The sequence below is a fragment of the Prinia subflava genome, assembly GCF_021018805.1.
Source record: "Prinia subflava isolate CZ2003 ecotype Zambia chromosome W unlocalized genomic scaffold, Cam_Psub_1.2 scaffold_2cwr_NEW, whole genome shotgun sequence".
Lineage (NCBI taxonomy): Eukaryota > Metazoa > Chordata > Aves > Passeriformes > Cisticolidae > Prinia > Prinia subflava.
The window spans coordinates 507947-524499 of NW_026960607.1; the positions used below are offsets into that span (position 1 = coordinate 507947).

General features: G+C 41.6%; 1 protein-coding gene across 7 annotated transcripts; it reads right to left on the bottom strand.

The window, feature by feature from the left end:
• Positions 1-2645: 2645 nt before the first annotated feature.
• LOC134564941 (uncharacterized) lies at positions 2646-13277 on the bottom strand. 7 transcript variants are annotated; one of them, XM_063424253.1, is made up of 2 exons: positions 13139-13277; positions 2646-6795 (listed from the first exon to the last, which is right to left on the bottom strand). In XM_063424253.1, exon 2 carries the CDS (start codon positions 6779-6781, stop codon positions 5264-5266), a length of 1518 nt encoding a protein of 505 aa, XP_063280323.1. In that variant the 5' UTR covers positions 6782-6795; positions 13139-13277; the 3' UTR covers positions 2646-5263. The 7 variants fall into 7 exon arrangements, 6 of the variants coding, with proteins under 6 accessions (XP_063280323.1, XP_063280321.1, XP_063280324.1 ...); XM_063424251.1 differs by having other exon boundaries at positions 2646-6827; positions 13139-13266; XM_063424254.1 differs by lacking the exon at positions 13139-13277 and adding an exon at positions 8459-8680.
• Positions 13278-16553: the final 3276 nt, after the last annotated feature.

The window sequence follows — 16553 nt, forward strand, 5'->3', positions numbered from 1 at the left end:
ACATTAGCATTTGAATGTGCCAGGGGACCCTTTCGGGATTTAGTATAAACAAAGTTAATGGCCGGTGCTTAGTGAAACAATGGGAGAAAGGTTGCCGAGGGGGAAGTTAAGGGTATTTAAGTGAAGCCTTTAGGTGGGCAAAGTGTGAACCCAGCTAGAGACACCGACTGCCAGGTTCCGTGTCTCTGGGTCACCCTTGGCTCAACTTTTCCCGGGAGAAATTCTGTCAAGTTAAGTGTCGCTGTTTGTGGGGTTTCGTATTGTTTTGTTTTTATTACTTAAAATTGTTATAATTTGATTCCAAATTTGTGATTTGAATTTTAATAAACCAAATTATTGAATTTGGCAATAAATTTGTCCTGGCATTTATAACACAGAGGAAATTTTTTTCTGCTTTGTGATCTCACTAGTTTACAGAAGACCCAGTCTTTGTGAACTGAAATGTCCATGCCTATACATCTGTGCAGTCTATGACAGGAACTCAGGACAGAAAAGTAGCTTAAAAATGAGCACAGCAACATGTCTACAATTTCCTTATGTCTAACTCTCTCTTCCTCTGTTGATATTACTCCTGATGTGCAAAACTTGATGAAAATATGTACAGTTCAGATGAGGGAGAGCAGAATGGTGGAAAGTGGAATTTATTTCCTACTGTAGATAGTGCATCTCTCTGAAAATTCACATGCTTATATGAAAATGTTTATCCACAATGCATAAAGTGATATGTTGCCAAAGGCAGTCTTATCTCCGTATGCAAAGCAGTAATAAAAACCCCACCCAATGATTGTATCCTGGGAGGGGATTGTCTGTGTTCTATTCTGACAAATCTGTGTGTTTGTGTGTTTGCATACATTATAAACGTTTAGCCAATTCCAAATTAATAAATGATTTTATTAATTTTCAAGAATCAACAAACAAAATTTAGGGTCAGCCAACAATTGAAAGTTCAGTGTCGAGTCCCGGGATCGGCACTGGGTGAACCTTAGCTACGGCCTCTAGTGCACCGTAACTCCCCCGTTCACGAATTCAGTCTTTTTGGGATTTGCTTATATACAGTTATTTTTTAGCCGGGGACAGAGTAGTTCTTGAATAGTTCTTCTGAGGGAGGATGAATATTAATTCAGTTTCTTGGAATCTGTATTGGGATGCGCCCCCCAGATGGTGGAGCGAGATCCATATCGGTCGTAATGGCTGGATCGTTCACAGTTTCATCTGTCTCGGACCCTCCTTCTTTTCTATTGCAAATCTTGTAGTTCCCAGTTTCCCGGCAGAGGTATTGTTCATCCCCTGTTGCAGTGTGGATTTGGGGGGTCCCTGGGGAGGGATTCCCAGAGGCCCCCGGGCCCTAGGTTCGTTGGTATTCGCATGCAGGCAGGCAAGGAGACTCTAGACGGCTGGTGAGGTGCTGATGGGATGAAGATTTATTTGGAGTTCGACCCCAGGAAGGCAGCATGGTCACTGAGGGAGAGGGGGAAGGGAAGGGGAGAGGGAAGTGGAGAAGAGCAGAGCCTCCAGAGGCCTCCAGGGCAAAAAGAGTGAGCCCTCTCTGTCTGCACCCTTAACAGGCAGATTCAAAGTGGGCATGGATAGATCTTCAGGCCAATGGGGTTACAGATAAACGATACTGCAGGGGAGGTTACAGACTTGGAATAAACCATACACTTTCTAGGGGTGAGCCAGAGCTCACCATTTCAATAAAATGCAATTCCACAATCCCCATATTCCCGGCAAGGACAATTGCCCATCCCTAAATTCCCCTGCAGAGGCAATTGTCCATCTCAAAACTTGTTTGTCCCAAGCCCGACTGACTTTTTCCATTTATTTCACAGAGCATTGCTTGGTTTATATTTTATATACATCATAAACACGAAGTATCCCATGTCATTTATCACACATATATATGTCTATACTCATTTAAAGTATTTTTCAAATATGAACTAGATTATCTTCACTGAATCCCCAGTTTTGCTTTTCTAGGAATATAGTGGATAGATCTTTACCATCTAGTTTCTGTGTGAAATTCAACTGACAGACCATATTTAACACATCTAGGGTCAGGTCCTTACCTGATACACTACTTAATTCTAGTGAGTCAGTGGAGTAACAGCAGTACTTATAGATCAGCTTTAAATAAGATAAAAAATGGCTCTTCTTCCTTTCCCTAGAATTTCCTGGTCCTTTACTGTGCTGTTGTTCCATTCATCTTTCTTGTGGTCAGCTTGTGGTCAGCTGTTCTGGGCTGACTTGACTTATTATGTTCCTCTATTTCAAGAGAAGGTGCTTCTGCTGTCTTGTCCCCATTTTTTATTAGAATTATTTCATCATTGATTGTTCATCTATATTTAGAATATTGCAACTCAGAACGGAATTCAACCTCTTTATTGTGGGTGTCTGAACAAAATTGCATTTTTTCATTATTTTTTAATTATTGGGGCCAATTCTCTGTTAACTGAGTGACATACCTTGACCTTTTTTTCTCACTAAGATTCAACAAGAAAATACAATTTTTCCAGAGATTTTACAATTGAGGTATAGAATTTTGCTTCTCTCTTTTTTATGAAAGTAATTCTAACATACTGTCACGAGCCAAAGGATGGTCGTGATGGTTCGTTTTGATTTCAGAGTGCAAAAAGAGGCAATGAGAACTTAGTTCAAATAGAATCAATTGTATCTTTATTGATACACACAATTATGCGATAGAAGAGAAGGGAGAGAAAGAGAGAGAGAGAGAAAAGAGGAAAAGGGGGGGTTATAGCTACCGACTAAACAGACACGAGTCCTCGTGATGCTGGAAACCACGACCACCTTCGCAGTCCTCGTGGTGTGTGCCAATAGACCCGTCTTGTCCGCCGGGGAGGCTTCAAAGTGTCTCTTCTCTGGGGGTGATTGTTATAGTTCTTTTTCGAGGCAAAGGGCATCATGCCAGAAAGGGAGAGAAGGTTGCAGGTGTTTCCTCACAATGGAGGGAGCGGTGTGCCCAGTCCTTCACAGCAAGTACAGTTGGTACAGAAACAGTAAACACTCCTCCGCAAACACAGCCCAGGAACCATAGCAGCCCCCCATTGTTCATGCACGGGTCTCTGGGGAGGGCGTTTTGGTCCAACGGGTGCACCTGCAGGGAGAAACTTGGGTCCCGCCTCGGTCAGGCCAGAATTCCTGTGCTGCGGACCAGGGTCTGTGGGGGTCTCAGCCTCTGACATTTGTGAGGCAGATGAGGGGCCTTTGGACCGACTATTACACCACCCTGTGACTCATGGTTGTCGACAAGAGAGCTCCACCAGCTGAGTTTGTTGCGTTGTTCTGAAGTCTTCAGGACTCGTTGTCAGCAGTATATCCCGGAAAACAAAGATGAGAGAGGGAGAGAGAGAATAAAAGAAATAGAGAGAGAAGAAGGGAAAAAACAAGAGATGTATAACAATGAATAATATTGATTATTAAAATCTCAAAACAAATCACAATGATAAGACAAATCACAATGATATTAAAATCTTAAAACAAATCCAAATAATAGTCAATATTGATTAATAAAATTATTAGGCAAATTATAATGATAAATGATTCACAAAGTCAAATAATCAAGACAATCTTAACAATATTAATTCAAAACGATCATAATAATATTAATTAAAACAATTTCCAAATATTCAAGGCAAAAGTCTTAAAACAATTTTTTCAAATAAAAAGATTATGATAACAATTAAAACAATTTTCAAATAATGAACAAATTTTAAAAGTGAACATAGCAAATCACACAAAATCAAAAATACATAATTAGCTTAAAAATATGTATCTAAGATTTCTTCATCTTACTTAGGCAAAATCCATTTCACAGTCCACGGCTATGGCCTACTTATAAAGTTTATCTTGTGTCAACATCTCTAAGTATATGTATTGTTTCTAAGTATATCTATTGGAGGGGGTATGTACACTAAATTGTGTGCATACATCACAGATTTTAACCGTTTCAACTGTTTCATCACTCTCCAATTCAAAAAGAATGAGATTTCTGATAAAACAAAACCAATCAAAATTAAAATCAAAAGAACAACGATTGGATGAGACAATTTATTCAGGACACTCGTAGCTGTGGGCGACCACCCAAAGAGAGTATCCATCCACCTGTGCTCGACATCCTTTCTTACCCTTTCCAGAACACGATGGATTTCTTCCACATTGTGATGGACAGTTATCAATCTTTTGTCCATTTTTCTTAATTTTCTTTAAAATCCTAATTAAATCTTGGTGAAGCAAGAATTGCTTTGTTAAAGTGGGGTTCATCCCAATCGGAGTAGGCCATAGCTTGTGGATCAGTGTGTAGTTAGATTGTAGAAGCTGATAAGATGTAACTGGAGCTGAGTACGAAAAATCACAGGCTGTTATTTTGGTAAAGTTACAAGCACAAAAATTCGAATGATTCTTAGTTTCTAATATAACATTTTCTATGGTTACTACATCACAAGCAGTCCTAAAGCATGCACATCCATTGCCTATATACACAAGAACTGTCTCAGAAGTTTCATTAGGATGTACTTCAAAATGACAGATATTCTGTTCTGTATCTAAGCAAATGTCTCGTGCTGCAATTGCGTTACTTTCACAGATAAACCCTTGTTGTTCTCGGACAATGCAAGATTCTAAGTTAACAGTTTGCCATTTTTCACTGACTTGATGGGCCCACTCCCTATGCTCGAGAGGGTAGAGTAGCTCTGTTGTGGTTCAGTCCTAATGCAATGATGGGAAATATTGTATACACTGAAGCATTGCTGATAGTTAACACAAAAGCTGTAGCTGTATTTGTTACTGAATTGTAAGTGAAATTCACTAAGTTCCACCAGGATTGGAAATCTTTTTCAAAATCATTGGCATTATCCCAAATTATTTTCCGAATTTCAGTGGGAAAAATGCCTTCTTCGCCTTCTCTTATGATTGAGGCAGCAACTGACTGCATCCACAATTGAGCTTGGACACAGCTGAGAGCCAGAGAGCTATTGTTTTAAGTAACATTAAGAGCATCAATTATCAATTTGTGATCGTTTGTGTTTACCTTTTCCCAATTAGGCAATATGTTGTACAAAAGCCATTGAGTCATTCCTAAAGCAAATAAGGGCGACCGTAGGGGGTGTTGTAATTTGGCCAAATCTCTGGCTGAGGCAGCTGATTTGTTTATTAGTACCTCTGAGTCAATGCTGTTCAAGATTCCCAATCCTGTTCCTACGGCACCGGTAACATCTCTTGGCACGCGTCTTTCAGGGGGGCTGTGCCTTCACAACCATGTCGTCCCTCCTTCAAAAGAAGTTTGCAAGAAAGGTGAACAAGCAGGCTGAATTTCAGTGACATTAGTTTGCACCAATAGTTTAACTTGTTTGAGAGACCATATCGGATTAAACAATAATTGTTGTTGGCCAGTTTTCCTGATTATATATGGTCCAATTTTAAAGATTTTTGGGCTTAGTACAACTGGTGGTTGTGCTTGAGTGCTAGTGCTAACAGTAACAGGTTGAGCTACAGCATTTATTTTAAACTTTAAAGAAAGCCCTTCATCATCATCGGCCCAAAGACAGACTACTTCTACAGTCTGTGTTAAAATAAAATCATACCAACAATCCTGTACTCTAGGGGACGTGCAAACCCTGTCATACTTTGCCTGGTCTGTTGAAACAGTGATTTGAATTGCTTTGTGTTGGGCAGTTCCATTAATCATCCAACAGCCTACACTAATTCTTTTTCTTATCATCCCTTGTAGTTGCCAAATCCTATCTCGGTGTTCCCATTCCCACCCAGTGTACACTTGATTATCATGCATAACAACAGTTAACAGGTTCAAACCTTTCACATTTCCCATGGACCCAGTAAAGCGAGTAAAAGCTTGGGACCATGGCCATTCGATGTTAAGTAGGTTTTGGGAGCTGGAAGTGACAGAATGGTTGAGGGTACTGCTAGTTCCCTCTGTCCTTTGCGATGTGGTTGCTACCTTTTGTGGTGTGATTGTGTGTACTATTTGTGGTGTGGTAGAATGGCTAGGAGTGCTTTCTACTATTTCTACTATTTGGGATGTGATAGGAGCGCTCTGAGTTATTTCTACGATTTGGGATGTAATGGGTGTACTTTCTGTTACTTCTATAACAAATGGGGCTGCTGTACTCAGTATGGGCTTAGCCATAACATTTATTCTAAATTTATGAGCTAAGCCTCTCAGACCTAACTGGTTTGCCGAGTTATTGAACCAACTACATGATATATCAATTGTTTGGGTTAGGGTAAAATTATACCAACAGTCAGCAGGTTCAGTTTTGCATTCTTTTGTAATTACTACATTGTCAGTCTTGGGAGCCTGTGTGTGACGGCAGCATATTCTAAGGGGAATTTGTTTAATGCATTTCCATTTAGTTGTGGAACAAAGTTCTGCTGTGAGTTGGGGGTGTAAAGCTTTCATCCCACCTAGCTCTAGGAATTTTCCAGCAACTGTAACTGAGGAAGCTTTTTCGTAGAGAGACCCTTCTACCTTTCTGCATGACGCCTGGATCTTTTCACCTACAGTTCCACTCAAAGCGTGTGAGTGAGCGTTTCTATCCCACCTCCATTCACTCGGCCGATACAGTTCGGAGTTATGCAGTACCACCACTGCCAGAGTCAGGCGACGTCCTCCGAGGCTGGAGTAGGACCCCATGGTGGTGGTGTGTCTGTAGGTAGCTTCGGTCCATGGCCACTCAGCTGGTTCTTGGCCACGGAGTTGTGGAAGGGCGCAGAGAAGAATCACTAGCTTTAGCATGATCCTTATCATCTTCTTTCAGCCATCTGTTAAAAGTAAACACAACAAAAATCTGCCACTAAGGGGCAGAATAGTTAAAATGAAGGGACTATCCAGCGTGTGTTTATGCAATGCTCCTTCCCCAGGGCATCAGATGCAACCCACACAAATTTATTCAGAGGAGTTTTCAGCACTAGTGGTACATCTCCAACAGCAGGGAGATTCACTAGAACTGGTTGTCCAGGGTAATGAGCTGGATTTTTGGAATCATCTGGTCCCCATAATGAGGGGATTAGGCTTGGGGCTTTCAGGAAGAAAGCAGTGATTTTGGGGCACCCATTTATCCCCCATCTGTCATTGACACTTTTCACCGCCTCCCACAACCGAACATCCCAGTTTCCCTCATGTGGTTTTAGAAATCGTTTTAAGAGACCATTTGTCCTTTCTACGATTCCTTTTGCCTGGGGATAGTAGGGGGTGTGAAAAACCCATTTGATACCTTCACTTTTTGCCCAGTCTTGCACCACTTTAGCTGTAAAATGAGACCCATTATCAGATTGGATCTCTTGTGGTTTGGGAAAGGTTCCAAACCACTCCTGTAGTGCTGTGACAGTGTTGTCTCCTGTTGTAGCAGGATGACTTATAGAATAAAGGTTGAGCTATCCCAAACTAGGCCTCACATTCTGGCCTGCCTAGAAGTAGATAAACCTGTGGTGCAGTTAGAAAATCACTTAAGGTGTGAACATGCTTTAGCTGGGATAGTTAAGGTGGAGACATGGTAGCTGCCTTAAACTGTGATTGTTTACATATTTGTCCACACTTCACTGCCAATAGAAATGCACCTGTTACTGTAAACTATTCTTACTGTATATAACCAGCCATCTCGTGAATAAAGAGAACGTATATTATTAATCACATTGATTGGACTTGCATTGCTCTGTCTCCAGCCCCAAGATTGAGTTCCAGACTACATCCTGTAGCTATTTTGAATGCATTAGCCTGAGCTAATCCAGATATTATTTCTACTCCTACTAACACATAGTGTTTACCTCCTGACCTCTTAAAGGGACCGATGTAGTCTACCTGCCAAGCATCCCATAAGCCTTTACCTGTTCTTAGGTGCAGGGGGTCATCTTCCAGGGGGTGTCTTTCTAATCGTTTGCGACACTGGCTGCAGGCTGATATGCATGTTTTACACATTTCTCTGGTGACTGGCCAGCCGCGAGCAAGGGCTCCTTGGTATAAATCTTTTATACCAGTGTGCTGCCTTTTCACATGCAGCCATTCTAACAGGTGTTCCCCGTCTTCAGCTATCTGGTTATTTTTCAGGGGACTCAGTCTTGCTAGCTCATCAGCTTTGTTATTCCACTCTCCTGCAGGGTTCTCATCTCCCTGATGAGCTGGCACCCACCCAATGGCAAAGTCTCCTTGGCTTGCAATATTTAGAATTTCTTGCCACTTTTCCTTTTGCCACACTGGAACCCTGTTAACTTCCCAATCATTCTGTTGCCAGAAAGGAAGCCACTCAGTGCATCCCTTGAACACAGCACAGGAATCAGTGTAAATACAGACAGGAGAAGTATTCTGTGCTTCTCGTTCAAAAACACTCCACACTGCAATAAGTTCACCTACCTGGGCACTTCCCTCCCCTTCTGTGATAATACGTTCACCAGAAGAAGTGTTAATAGCGACAGCTCTAAATTTCCATACCTTTCCTTCTCTCTTGGCTGAAGCATCTGTGAACCAGGAGTTTGCTGACTGCTCAGGTGTGAAAGGGGGAGCTACTTTGATCATTGAAACTGGTTTCTCTTGGCTGTCATCCAAGTTTTCTGTTTCTTGTATGGGTAAGTTCTTTACAGCCCCTTCAGTTATGGAGAAAATGTTACAGTAGTACTCAATTTGTGCGTACCATTTTCTCACTGAGGCCCTCTGTGCCACCCCTTCTGGTGGCGGGGTTCCTGCAGTGACTGCTTTAATGACTTTAAAAGGACCTCTCAGGACAATGGGCTGTTGTCGTCTGATCTTTTCTACTTCTACAAGAGCTAGACTAACTACAAACAACCCTTTCTCCCAGACAGTATATCTCTTTTCTGCATCTTTGAAACCATGAGAAAAGAAACCAACAGGTCTTGTGGGGCCCTCAGGACCTCTTTGCCAAATGTGAACTGACAGTCCTGAAGTAGCAAAGCCCCATTCTACTTGGAAAGGGTCTGTGGGGTGAATAGGACCAAGTGCTTGGTGGGCTGTTTCTTCAAAAATTAACAATTTTAAAGCCTCCTCTTGGGAATCACCCCATTCCAAATTTTTGCCTTTTCTCAGCAAGTTGTAAAGGGGTCTGGTAATTATAGAAAAATCTGGGATGTGTTTTCTCCAAAACACTAGTAATCCTAAAGCTTGTTGCAGTTCTTTTCTGGATTGTGGCATTTTAATCTGATCTAAAGAAGTTAAAGTGTCATGGGGAATACAGGTCATACCTGCTTTCCACCAAATGCCCAGAAATTTTACTTCGTGGGAAGATTTTTGAATTTTCTCAGGTGGGATTTGTAAGTCAAGGCTTTCTAAGTGGGAAATTATTTTCTGTTGGGCATTTTCCACTTCTACTTCGTCCCCACCCACAAGAATGTCATCAATGTATTGATAAACACCTATATTGTCAGGTATGGGTATTTTTTCTAATTCTTGGGCTTGAGCATGGTGTAAAAGGGTGGGAGAGTGTCGATAGCCTTGAGGGAGTCTGGTAAATGTGTATTGTTGGCCTTCCCAGGTGAAAGCAAATCGATCTCTGTCACCTGGTTGTAAAGGTATCATGAAAAACATGTCTTTGACATCTATAGTTGCCATGATTGTGTGAGCTTTTTCTTGAATTAATATTATTAATTCAGCTAAATTTGGAACTGCTGCTGTTAGGGGCTCTGTGTTTGAGTTCAGTCTGTGAAAATCAATTGTGAGTCTCCATTTACCATTTGGCTTTCTGACAGGCCAGACTGGTGAGTTATAGGGAGAGTGTGTGTGTACTATAACTCCTTGTTCTCTCAGATCTTGTATAACTGGTTTTATTCCTTCCTTGGCTCCTAACGCAACTGGGTATTGTTTGACATTTGTCACTGCTGTGTGGTAAGGGCGGTGCTGTTTGAAGTAATCTAATGTTGAGCATTGGTGTGCCAAAAGACCAGAGATTCCCCTCAGTGTCAAACCATTGTTTACCAATGATGGCATTTAGCCCTAGGAGACTGTATGGAATGTCTCCTATCACTCTGTCTAAAGAGAGCATGTTTTCATCTCCTGGCAGGAGAATTCTTACTAAAGCTGCTCTCATAACTTCAGATATTCCAAGTGCATTTAGAACACAGTATTTCTTTTTTGTTAGCACAGCTCCACACTTTTGTGCATCTCTAATTGTTAAGGCAGAGATTTGAGCACCTGTGTCAACAAGGTAAGTTATAGGTGCTCTTTTGGGACCTGTAATGGCTGTGATTTTTAGGTCTCCTTTTTCTGTTTTTCTGAGCATTCTGAGATATATCCAAAAACCCTTACTTCACTCACCTTTAAGTAATGGTCTCAGTGAAAAACCTTTTTAGGTTCACTGCTAAAGTCTATTAGGTCTTGAGAGGGGGAGTTTTGATGTGACTTGTTGTATGTTTGCTGTGTGGTGGGGGGTGCGGTGCCTTGAATTGTTTGATTATTTCTGGGCTCACTGCCCAGATCATCAGAAGAAGTGTGTGTGCTAGGTTGTGTTTTCTTGGCAATAGGTAGAGCTGGCAGATTAGCTTTTTTAAAATGCCAGTTTGAGATTATTTTCTGCAGTTTATCTAGGGGCAAACCATCCATGACATCTTTGGGCACCCCCCTTTTGATACCTAATAGCCACCAGTGTTGACGTGTAGAGATGTGTTTTCTCTGAGTTTTTGTTTCTGGTAGTTTTAACATTTCTGATGCCTTTGATTTTTTGAGAAGTGTCTTGTGGTGTAGAAACTGGCCCGTATTGTCTACTGTAATTTATCAATTCAACTGCAATTTCACTCCAAACCCAAACTTTACGGTCATTAGTAACTGAATTGGGTTGAGCGGTTGGGGCCTGGGAGGAAGTTAAATATGGGCTGGAACCTTGATCAGTAGATCTGGTTCTTTCGCTGGGGTTGCCAAGAAATCTGTCAAGTCTCTCTACAGGACTCAATGCAGCAATGGTTTTTTGCAAAGCAATTGCGGTTGGTTTTAGAAACTCTGGAAGTCCACGGATTAAAGGGGTCATGATTTCGGGCTTCACAGGCAATTGCATGGGAGAGTCACATGCAGGAATTAATTTCCTATCATGTATCATTTGCAGGCAGGCGGCTTTTTGTAAACTCTTGTGGTGGTGTGGAATTAAGTTCATGGTAGGTTTGTTGGGTTTGTGCAGGTTGATTGTACAATGGTATGTTCCTTGTACCCCATTTTCCCCTGTTGGTATTATCCTGGAATTCCCCAAGTCATATAACTCTTCAGTTACTTCTCAATCTTTTCTCATGGTCTGTGTAAACCCCTCCCTGTTGTCCCTGTTTGGTTTCTGTAATGTCACCCCATGTCCGTACCACCTCTTTGGTTGAAGCCCATTGGTTGTAACCTCCTTACCACGCCCCACGACACTGCTGTATAAAATGGCAGGTCAGAAGAGCCTAGGGGGAGCAGTTTGAGGATCTGGCAGGTGGTAAGGAGGTCCCGTGTGACCCCCAAATAAATCTGTCATTTTAATGGACTGGCTCCTCCCTTCTTCTTCTCCATCATTGTCAGCATTCTTCACCGCCTCACACAGCCTCTCAGGACAAGAACTCACAGGGATCAGCCGGCTTGTGTGACTTGCCTGGCTGTACCTTTTAGCCTGCTGCGGTGTCTGAGCTAGCCTGGGCAGGCAGAGAGACTGAGTTCTCTTAAAGGCACCGCAACACACTCTCCAGTATATTATCAAGGGTGCTGGTTATAGCTACAGGATCACCCCTTTCCAAGGCATTAATTCCGCCTGCCCAAAAGGCAGCTTGTTGAGTTAGGGACCATGGGTCACGTTTGTCTCCTGTTGTTAAAAAGACTACGTGCCCCCAATATCCACTGGCTTCTTGTTCAGTTAATTTAATTTGGTGTCCTCCTGTGAGAGACACACGGAAGACATATTCTGTCTCTGTCTCGTGTGGAAGCCTGCTGTATTCTTTTTTCAGTTTAACTAACTCTGTGGCTGCAAAAGGGGTTTCTTTAGTTGTAATGTGTAGCTCAAAGTCCTCATCATTGAGATAGTTGTATTCTGTTTTAATTAGGGGTCTCAAATGAGGACAACAATATTCACCACAATTTTTAACTGTTTCTAATTCTTTGTGTGGGTAAATTTGTTTGGTGTCAAGTGTGTCAGTTTGTTCTGTCTCCTTTAAGGAGTCAGAATTCATTTGATTTTTGCAATATTCATCTCTTAAAGCAGTTCTCAGTAAGTGATTTTCAGTGCATTCTTTAGCTGGCTCTGTAATATTTTTACTTGATTTTGGAGGGAGTCTATCACAGCTTTGTCTTCCTCATATCGCTTATGGCGATCATCAATTGCGGCTGTGAGAGACGCCCCCAAAACAGAGCAAATTATTGCTTTGTCTTTGCCAGTTTTATATTTCAGTTCACTTTGTAAAGAAGAAATCCTATTTATCACACTTTTGAGATTGAACCAATGCTCTTGAGCCCAAGTTTCGCCACCAGTAGATGGCTTGCAATTGTGTTTTGCTAGCACTGCATAAAATGCAGTTTTATATGTATTATCATCAGTCATTTTGTGGAGGTGATTAGAAAACCACTACAGGGAGGTAATGTTTGATTGTACTAACACAGCTATGCTGCTTTCATCTCTTTCCCTGGGGTGGGTGAAGGGACAAAACCCTGTCTGCTGAGGCACTGTTTAGTTACGTCAAGTTGTCCCTTCGCTTCAACAAGACAGTTTGCACACACAAAACAAATTCTCTTTTTGCACTAGGAGATCTTTTGTGAAATCCTGAAGACAGATACACCTCAATAGAGTATAGGGATGCTTTTCACCTAGGTGTCTACAGTGTGGGAAGAATCTGAAAAGTCCCCCTTGCTTTCTAGCGTCATTCACCAAGGTGACGGGCTACATGCGGCTGGAGCAAATCTTCCTAGTACAGACTGTAGACAACCTGCAACCCCTCTGTCTATCAGGACCCTGTCACAGTGACACCAATTTTAATGTCACGAGCCAAAGGGTGGTCGTGATGGTTCGTTTTGATTTCAGAGTGCAAAAAGAGGCAATGAGAACTTAGTTCAAATAGAATCAATTGTATCTTTATTGATACACACAATTATGTGATAGAAGAGAAGGGAGAGAAAGAGAGAGAGAGAGAAAAGAGGAAAAGGGGGGGTTATAGCTACCGACTAAACAGACGCGAGTCCTCATGACGCTGGAAACCACGACCACCTTCGCAGTCCTCGTGGTGTGCGCCAGTAGACCCGTCTTGTCCGCCGGGGAGGCTTCAAAGTGTCTCTTCTCTGGGGGTGATTATTATAGTTCTTTTTCGAGGCAAAGGGCATCATGCCAGAAAGGGAGAGAAGGTTGCAGGTGTTTCCTCACAATGGAGGGAGCGGTGTGCCCAGTCCTTCACAGCAAGTACAGTCGGTACAGAAACAGTAAACACTCCTCCGCAAACACAGCCCAGGAACCATAACAGCCCCCCATTGTTCATGCACCGGTCTCTGGGGAGGGCGTTTTGGTCCAACGGGTGCACCTGCAGGGAGAAACTTGGGTCCCGCCTCAGTCAGGCCAGAATTCCTGTGCTGCGGCCCAGGGTCTGTGGGGGTCTCAGCCTCTGACATTTGTGAGGCAGATGAGGGGCCTTTGGACCGAATCTTACACATACACAAGAAAACAACCTACTCTTAATTAAGGTAGAAACATGGTTGTAAATATAGACAAGCCCTTAAAAATAAATAAAGGAGGTCTGTGAAAGAGGTAAAAGCTTCAGCATAGAAATATTAACTTCAGTTTCTTGATTTAAAAAATAAACCACCTTAGATTATTGTGTTTGCTTCATTAGCTTTGCCTCAACGCTTGTAAGGTCATAGGGATGGGCCTGAAGAAAGCCGCCTATGGCAGATTAAATGGAAGCAAATCAGGCTCACACACTTGGAACTGGAGAACTGTTCCCAAATGGGACAAGTGTGTTTATCAGTGTGTGTGAATGAGAGAGTCTGATGTGTTTTGTGCTTGTGCAGTGCTTGTTTGCTGCCTCCCTCAGTGGCTTCTCCATTGCAGGAGGTTCTCGAGCAGCCAAACAGAAAGCAGCAGCAGCAAACCTCCCTTTGGAAGCTCACCACTGCTCATAGCCCAGCTTGCTGCACATGTCCTTAGTGACACGTTTTTAATGTTCTCATCCATCTCATTATGCTCCAGAAGTAACTGGAAAAATAAGTAAAGCACTGTTCTACTGCTATTCCATGTAAGAGAATCCCATGACAATGGCATCTCAACACTCCCACCTGCTGTTTCTTGGGATAAGGAAGTTGGGAACAATCTGGAAAACCATGCCAACTGTGAAAGGAGGCTCTTCAAGGAAGCTAGAAGAAAATTTGTAGCTACAAAATTAAAAGAAGAAAAAATCCTAAAGCAAAAATGAAAAACACTGGTAGCTTCTTGTGACAGTTCTGGTTTCTTTTTTCTCTGCCAAGGTCAGGATTAAGACATGCGAAATGTGGTTTTCGAGTTCAGACTTATTGTTTCTTATCTATTTACAGACTCACGAGGTGTGAGTTCTAACTAGCAAGTTAGAGAAATGAGGTAAAATCATTTATGAGGAGTATCTCTGACTCTTTCCAAGGTTATTTAAGCGATAATTACCCAATAACTAGGTGACACCTGTATTATTTATACTTTTGACCCAATAAGGACCACCCAAGGCCTGCAGTGTGGACCTCTCTCACCCAATTACAGAAAACCACTCAAACCAATGAAGAAGGTGAAAAAGGACCCGAAGTCCTCCATCTTGACTCACATATATTACAATATACTAAACCCCAAAATTCTCAGTTTCCAGAATTCCAACAGCTTCTTATTCTTATAGATAAGAATAAGAACCAGTTTCTGTATAAAATTATAATATTTATTTGTGCTGTTAATGTGTGCTGCTGTGTTGAACTGTCCCAGTCCAGAAGCCTTTTGCTATTCCCCTTCCCCTGAAAGCCAACCTCTAGTATCCAAGCATTCAGTAATAGAGAGAGGGAAAGTGTAAAACCACAAATAAACCTGTGTGTCAGATTCCATATAGTTTGCATTTTCCCAAAGGCCATCAAGGGTAGGCCTGTTTTCAGTTTCTGTTACAGAAAATGAGAAAATACCATATGTTCTGTTGAGAAGATCTTCCTGTGCCTCAATGGAGTCAGAGCTGACAGCTCGTCCTGCTGCTTTCCTGTGTTGCCTCCTCCCTGGAGTGAGCGTGCCTGTCCTCCTAAAGCAGAACAGACACATGGCTCTCCCACTGGGAGTCTGTTACCATATTGCCCTGTATTGTCTTAGTTTCTGATGATGTTCTGCTCAGACTAACACTGTCTACTGCGAAAGAAAGTGGCGTGTTCTCCACAGCACCTTTCCCATAGGATTTCCATCTTCACAAGTATAATGTTCCAGGAGGTGATATTCCCCTATTTATAATGGGTTTTTGTTTTCACTTTTAATTGCCTGCAGCTTGATAACTGTTTCATCTTCTGAAGTGTACATAAAACAGAAAGTAAACAGCTTTAGCCCTTTTCTCTTTTCCAGACAGATCTAAAACACCCTTCATTAATACTCTGTGTAAATCTTGTGCAGTTGGTCACCAAGAGCCCCTATCAATGATTAGACTAGATCTATCTAATTTATACCTCATTACAGTATCTTCAGCCTTTTGTTGGTAAAAACCTTTATATGTGTTATAGTAGATTTGCTGTAGTATTTGTGTATTTCTGAGGAGGTTCTGATTCCTTTAAAGATTTTATTTTTCCCCCCTCCTTGCTTCTAAGCTATTGCATGCTTTCTGGAATTTTTTATCTATGTTGGTTCTTTATCCCTTTCCTATGATAATCTAAGCCTTCTTGTATTTTTAGTATTTCAGCCTTCACTATAACTATATTCTTACCTGAAACCGAAGGTGAGATCAAATATGTTTCAGTGTCTAGCAGAATCTGCAAATATTTGCATCTGCTCCTGCGTGCTAATATTTGGGGGACAAAAAGTTAGTAAAATGATTGCTACAATATTATCAAATCCATGGCTGCAAGTCAGCTTTAAGGTGTATGTTTGCTTATTTGATGTTTTCTTACATGTACTTGCAGATATGTAACTACCATTTGCACCAGATACCATGCTGTATTTACTAAAACTGAGTTCTCAAACGTGGCCTCTTACTCAGATTATGTACATATATTTAGGAGGGCCTGTGCAATCCTTCAATATATTGACATATGAAATTAAGCTTTTTTTCCCAAATGTTTTTTATTGTGATTCTGTCCTTATTTTGTATTTTTCTTTTCTCTTTTTCTCATCCTCAACACAAATCTTTGCTTATGGCTATTTTGTTAGTTCTCATATCCAAACTTTATTCTAGCTGATTCCCTACTGCAGAGTCTTAGAAAGCATCAATCTGATCTGGGATGTTCTACGTTGTACTTCACAATTGTCTTCAAATCTTTCTTTGATGTTTATAAATCTTATGGTGCTGTTACTCATGAACAGCTGTGAAGTACCTGTAGCAAGATCAGGATGTGTTATGGAATGAAAGTTGAGCTATCCCAAACTGGGCCTCAGATTTGGGCCTGC

Bases quoted from the DNA above. Each gene is read 5' to 3' on its own strand.
- LOC134564941 (XM_063424253.1), bottom strand. From the start codon at position 6,781: ATGATAAGGATCATGCTAAAGCTAGTGATTCTTCTCTGCGCCCTTCCA.